Source organism: Nicotiana attenuata, chromosome 9 (assembly GCF_001879085.1).
Source record: "Nicotiana attenuata strain UT chromosome 9, NIATTr2, whole genome shotgun sequence".
Taxonomy (NCBI): Eukaryota; Viridiplantae; Streptophyta; class Magnoliopsida; order Solanales; family Solanaceae; genus Nicotiana; species Nicotiana attenuata.
Window position 1 is genome coordinate 41,265,257 of NC_031997.1, and position 6,981 is coordinate 41,272,237.

The 6,981-nt window shown below is 33.7% G+C and overlaps 1 protein-coding gene across 1 annotated transcript; it reads right to left on the reverse strand.

Annotated features, from left to right (window-relative positions):
* Positions 3,806-6,553, reverse strand: LOC109232310 (acyl carrier protein 1, chloroplastic-like). The gene is made up of 4 exons (XM_019398036.1): positions 6,294-6,553; positions 5,349-5,444; positions 4,752-4,874; positions 3,806-4,166 (listed from the first exon to the last, which is right to left on the reverse strand). The coding sequence occupies exons 1-4, from the start codon at positions 6,342-6,344 to the stop codon at positions 4,041-4,043; spliced, it is 396 nt and encodes a 131-aa protein (XP_019253581.1). The 5' UTR covers positions 6,345-6,553; the 3' UTR covers positions 3,806-4,040.

Consider the following 6,981-nt stretch of genomic DNA (forward strand, 5'->3'; position numbering starts at 1 on the left):
TCATTGTTTTGGTTGATTTAGCTGCATTTTAAGTGAATTCTATTATGAAATTATTTATATGAACATGAGTTGCAATGCTGGAATTTTTGTGTGCCGATGGACATAAATTATGTGTATTATGAGCAAGTTGTTTTGCAATATTTAGCTTGCAATACGAACATGTAATTTTATAATACTTTTATAGCATCCTTTAATATTTTGGTACAGTAGTATAGTCGCAGATAGTTGTAGCAATATTCTAGAGAAATCGTATGCTCTGTTGGTATACATATATACCATATTGGTGTCACATGGTACTAGAAGTCTTTTTTGCTACTTATACTTTGATTGCAATTTTTCAATATTTATTATCATTTTTATTCTAACTAGTATATATGGAGATTTGGTTGCCGTAGATTACGTTTTTTGGCTCTATAACTGGTTGTATTATTGCTAATGGTAGAGTGCGTACTGATATTTATAGGGAATGAGACCAATGTTTGCATGGCGATCACGTGTTGATTCTTAGAATCTAGTTATGTAATTTATGGTGCTCAGCAGCAGTCAATCGATATTCAATGAATTAGATCAAGTGAAAACTGTTATTATTTCAGTTTAATAATTGAATTTTAAAAATGAGAAAGAAAAAAAAACAAAAGGTAAATTGTACTAGTTATATTAAAAAAAGGTGAACAAATATTTACTATATCAGTTATTTTTTCTTGCTGTATAAAAATAGAAAAATAAAAAATAGTGAAAATAGTAAATGAAATTAGATTATGAAGAGAAAAAGAAAATAAAAAAAAAAGAAGTTAAATGAAATTAGAAAAGGAAAAAAGAAAAAATAAGAAGCAAAACGAGAAGAAAAAAAAGGAGAAAACAAAGAAAAAAAAGGAAAAAAAGAAAAGAAGCATCGAAATAAAAAAGAATTAAAAAAAAATTTCCCACAAAAACTACTATGGGTAGGAAATGTAATTAGTTTGATGGGTAGGAAAATAAATGGGTAGACAAGGGTAAATAATTTTATTTTTGTGGATAACTGTGTCATTCCCTCTTCTTTCATCAGCTTCGAATTAATTTAGATTAAAACAATGAGTTCAACTATTACTAACTCATGATTAATTTCTTTGATCTTAATCCCTAACTATGGTGGCTCTGATACCAACTGTAAAATAATTAAATCGCAGCCGTAGCAGAGATTAAGACATAATTATGCAATTAATCTAGAGTTAGAGATTAAGGAAGCGTACCGTTAAACTTCATGGATCTGCTGGCGATTAAGCCTGAGACCAACTTTTACAATCCACTAGGTACACGCTCTCACAGTCCGGAGAACTTGACTAATGGGATGTCTACTGTTAGGGTTTTCTAATAGCTACGAAAAGGGGAGTTGGCCTCTATTTATAAAGAGTGTCTACCCATCACAGGCCAATTATTATTTGGTCTCACTTATCCACACACATAGTATTTAATTTTAGGCCTTTTATTTATCATCACTTGGATCACGTCACTATCCTTTTAGGGTATAATCAATTAACGCAAGTCAAAATTCCAATAGCATCATCAGAAGTACCGAAAAAAGGGTATGACAGTGATGGTTATGGGGGTCAAGAATTATTGGTTCTCTTAGAAACTTAATGGTGTGAAGGCGAGATTGAATCTTGAGCAAGACAGTTATGTCCATCATAGATGCTATGACTTTCGGGCATAACATTGTTATTTGTTAATCTCACAGACATGAGACTGCTGTTGATTTTTTTTTTTTTTTGGTTAACTATTATTTAAAGAAGATTAAATAGCAATATTACAAATTAAGGGAGCACTATTGTTCCCTGCGCAGACTGTACCATTGTTTGCTACTAAATTACTATTACAAGTCGAACTTTCTCTTAAAAACTGTAATATACTATTGAATTGAACACAAATCAAATGAGTTTACAGTGAAACTTTATCAACTATCTATTACAAGAACAAGACTTAAACAATGGAATTAGACCCAATGTATAACTGGCCAAAATCCTAATACGATCAAATAACTGCTTCTTGGCTAAGAGGTCTGCGACCTTGTTCTGCTCTGCGAGAGTTTTGGATCTCCCAGTCGTTGCATCGATGACTTGCATTCACAAATTATAGAGCTATAAGATTCATGGCTACTGTTGATAAAATTTAATACCTCAGTCAGTGCATATTTCCAAAGGCAACAAATTGTTTGCAATTTGAGTCCCTGCATAAGTTATATTCCCTCCGTTTCAATTTAGGTGAACTTAATTCCTTTTCAGTCCGTGCAAAACTGTTTATATTTGTAAACAGTTTACCTCTATACGATGATTTATAGCCACACAAAACATATGTGTCACAAAGTCTTCTCTGTGCCCAGTTAAATAGGTTCATATAAATTGAAACGATGGGAGTAATTCTATCAAAGTATTGATACTATTTGGGATTCCCTTTATAAAGCCAAGTGTCCAATCACCTCTACTGCTAGGGGTGGCAATTTGAGCCCAAACTCATCCAACCCGCCCAGAGATCAATGGGTTTGGCTAAAAATATTTTAGGGCATGGGTCAATTTGGGTTGAACCCAAATTAACCCATTATTTTTTATGGCTCATTCTGACCCATTAAGCAGCCCAAACACAACCCATGAAACTCACCCAAAACAAAGTGATCTCGACCCAACTTATCTAGAAATTTACTTAGTTGTCCCAATTTTACTTTTTCTTTTTTCGTATTTTCAATTTTCTGTTCTTTTATTTTTCTGCACCGCCCACCCACCCTACCCCATAACCCCCCCCCCCCTNAATTTCAATTTTTTGTCTTTTGTTTTTCTGCACCACCCACCCACCCTATCCTCTACCCCCTCCCCCCACCGCAAAATATTTTTCAACTTACACATTTTAAGGTAAAAGGTTTTCTAATGCAAGATGAGCACGGTTCTAAAACATTGATCAAGTTGGGCGGGTTGGGTTATGACCCATTGTTTGACCCATCTTGACCCAGCCTATCTTAACCCAAGTACACTTTGGGCTGGATTGGGCAATAACCCATTTATTAACCTAACCCATCTTGACCCGCCCAAATTCAGCCAAACCCGCCCATTTGCCACCTATCTTCTACTACTACTACTACGTATAACTCCTCTAATTCCCCCTACACCTGGGTTGCCAAAGGAAGAACCATCAGTATTAAGTTTATAGTTCCCAATTAATGGAGGTTCCCATTTTACATTACTAGTATTCTTAGTAACATTGAATTGATGTGTGCCTTCTTCTAATAAAAAAAGATTGTTATTTCTAGCTAACCAAATATGCCATAAACAGAAAGGGATTAGTTCTTCCAAGATAAAAAGCTATTAAAAGAATTGTTCTTAATTAAATTCCAGGTGTTGCACCATTCATCAGGAGAATAAACGACACAGCTATTTACTGTAGCAACTTTGGATGATGGTATTCCCAAAGGCTTTAACACTGCTGCAGTCGACAAAAATATAATGTATTGATTAGTAGGTAATTTGTTGTGGTGGAGAATCCAAATAAAGAACTTAATCTTGTTGAGGGCTTTAATTTTCCAAATCCAATTGAAGCTTTTGCTATTGTGGTGAATAGTGCTATCATTTTTGGAGTCTAAGAGACTGTAAGAAGAATATTGCACTTATCATTTGTAACACACAACATATTCAAGAATTCTTAATGAGTTAAACCTAAAACATCACTTATTCTTTCTTCAAGTTTTGCCCAACTAGCTAAACGATTAGCTTGAAGAACATTGTAATTTCTCTGTAGGCAAAAAAAAAAAAAAAAACTACAGAATGGAGTAGGAAAACACAGATAGTACAAGGATATCTTTAATTATGACCATAATGTCTTACAGTAAATTAAAGAAACAAGACGAGAGATGAAAGAAATCCTTTTACCTAGACATAGCTCATTGGAACAAACTGCAATAGACGCTCTCCATAAGGAGACATGACGATTAAACGACTAAATAAGATAGGCAAACTTTCAACCAAAATGAGACCTACCAAACCTAATTTTGCTAGGCAAGCTCTATAACTCAATATTTCTTAAGCTTTCTTGGAGATGAGATCCTCAATTAAGTCAGCAGCATCTTGAACTGTTGCAATAGTCTGTGCATTCTCTTCTTCCACGGTGATTCCAAATGCTTCCTCAAGTCCCATGACAATCTCAACCTGAACATGAACGATAATATTAATAACCAAGTCAATTAAGCCCCGCAGAGCAGAATTCACACAATGCATAAATGACAATAGATGCATTCCAAAACGCGACTTGCACAATATTTTGAACAAGGCTGAGCGTTTTATATAGAGATCCTCTAACAGGAGAAATTTGGTTGCAGGAAGAGCATGAATGAACTATTGGAGGTTCAATACTCGACAAGAAAAGAAAACAAGCAGCTAAAGCTACACTACTAGAAGGGTGGGGTGTCTTAGTTACAGAAAATAAGAGTAAAGCTGGGTATCTCTTGTATAATATGGTTATAAACAGCACTTAATCATATTTTAAGTAGTTCAGAATGATCATTCTGAAAATTCAGAGAACGGTTTACATATGGAAGTAGCTCGTCAGAGTTACTAAATGAAAGCACACCACTTTACTTTTACATTCCTGCAATATAACATTATCATTAGTGTTCTAAATATGTTAAGGTGAATCCCATTTCCAGACACTTACAAAAGTTTCAAGGGCCATTTTGAACGACAGAACATTTCAGGGAACTAGCACAGCAAAAGTTTGTTGTTGAGTGAACATACCGTGTCAAGAGAATCAGCACCAAGTGCTGTGAATTTTGACTCTCCATTGACTACTTTATCGTCAGTAAGAGCCAGTTGTTTCTTCACAATTTCACACACTTTGTCGACTGTCTCTGGTTTAGCCTGCACAAATACACTTCTTAGTTTTAATACGTGACACGGGGTTAAGTTAATTTCTAATAAGCACATATTTTCCTGCACCATGTGTCACTGTCACTGAACACATGTTCACATAAATGCTTTCAAATTTTGGTCCCCAAAATTCAGAAGATAGATGATGTTACTCCTTCCCTCCTCTTCCTATTATTAATTTTAAGTAGAAGAGTTAGGTATACAGAATAAATCTTGTCATCTAAGATAGGAGTACTACATTGAGTAAAAGAAAGCAAAGCATTCATACAACAGAATTGCCAATTGCCAAATACCACGCACTGTAGAATCACTTATCTCTTTTATCAGCTAAACAAAATATAACACTAAGCCAACACTATTAAACATGCATTACTTGTGATACAAGTAGAAATGTCAATTTTCCAGAAAAAGATTATCCGAACAGCTTGGATTAGAATTCTAATAAAAAGGAAGCAAAGACAATACCGCACAGGAAATGCTGAAGCGACGAGTAGCTGGCTTCAACCTGAGAGAAGGGAAGCTCACTCCTTTAACAGAAAGAGAAGAGCCCTTCAAATGCACCTGCACCAAATCAAGGGAACAAACTCAATAGAGTTATATAGCCATGACTGATATAAATACAGAGGAAAGTAAAACACACAGATAAAGAGTTGCATAAGTCTAATAAATTGCTCTAGCAAAATAGGTGGAAAATTATGAGAATTCAAACTTTCCATAAGTGGCAACAACAATTCCCTTTGGTGTTCCACCGATAGCTTTGCTTAAGCAATTTCATGAAAGCTTTGGTTTTTATTATAATTTATCAGTTAAACATCAAATTAATCGACAAAAGAAACTATCAAACACATAAAAGAAGTTAAATAACATGCACTGTATCCTAGTTCTAAAGATTTATAGTACAAAAAAAATCGGTGAAGCTGCAAATGAAGATTTTTCCTCCTCAATAGAATCTTTCACAACTACCACATTCTATCATGAATAGATCTAACCTATTAGAAAGACAAAAAAAAATGCAAGGTCCAAATAAATAGTTTTAAAGAGCTGCAAAATCCAATCTTTTTATCACCTAAAGAATCTCTGAAACAAATTCCCATTATATAACAGTCATTCCCAAATAAATCGTTAAAAAGGACACATGAAAATCAGTAATAAAGCAGCAAAATCAAAACTTCTCATCACCAAAATATCCTCCAAACAAGTCACATAACAAGATCCAAACATTTTAAAACACATCAGCAAGAAAATAGTAAAAATAGAATCTTTACCAAAAAATTCAAGAAACTCACAAATATAAAGCTACGCAGATAAGATTTCAGACAAAAAAACACAAGAATAAACAACAAAAGGGTCTAATTGTTGAATGAATGGATCTAAAGAACAGATTTGAGAGTGAAAATAAAGAAAATAGACCTGATTCTGCTTGAAGGAGCAGGAAAGGGAAGAGATGGCGAAAGAAGCCATTGTTGAATGAATGGATCTAAAAAGAAAATGGATCTGAAGAGAGAAAGTGGCGGAGAATACGAAGAGAGTGAACAGCTAGATAGAGAGCAAATGGGGAAATAATAAAGGGTATAGAAGAGTATGGTTCGCTTTTATAGACCCTTTTCTTATGTTGGGTTTTCAGTTGATCATTTCTCTGCTGCTTTGATTGTATCGAAATTTTGGAGTATTTCAGTTCTATGTGGAATTTTTTTTGGATTTTCTTATTTCATTAGAATTATTTAAAGGGGTTTCGTTCAAATTTAGGAAGATATTTTTTGCAAAAGAAAAAAACTTTTTTATTTTATTGTAACATTTCACGGGTATTCCAAATATAAGCTTTTTTCTATTTCAATGTCACTAATTGTATAAACAGTTTTGCACATAATTTGTGTAATTTGATTTGAATACACAAACTTATCTACTTCTGTTTTAAAGTTTTTCGTTCACATTTGCGGTATAATTACATGTAATAATTTGATTATATTCCCTCCGGTCCACTTTAATTGATTTTTTTAGTTTTATTTGTGGTTAATAATATTTGGCTTTTTCAGATATCAAGAAGGAATTAAGTTCTTTTTTCCAAGTTACCCTTGGAGTAAAGAACCTAGAAGTATTT

What these genes read in the sequence shown, in the direction of transcription:
- LOC109232310 (XM_019398036.1), bottom strand. Translation starts at nt 6,344, where the DNA reads ATGGCTTCTTTCGCCATCTCTTCCCTTTCCTGCTCCTTCAAGCAGAAT. An exon ending in GCTCCTTCAAGCAGAATCAG is followed by an intron (nt 5,445 to 6,293) that starts GTCTATTTTCTT and finishes GATTTGGTGCAG; the next exon opens with GTGCATTTGAAGGGCTCTTC. An exon ending in GTGCTGATTCTCTTGACACG is followed by an intron (nt 4,167 to 4,751) that starts GTATGTTCACTC and finishes GTTCATGTTCAG; the next exon opens with GTTGAGATTGTCATGGGACT.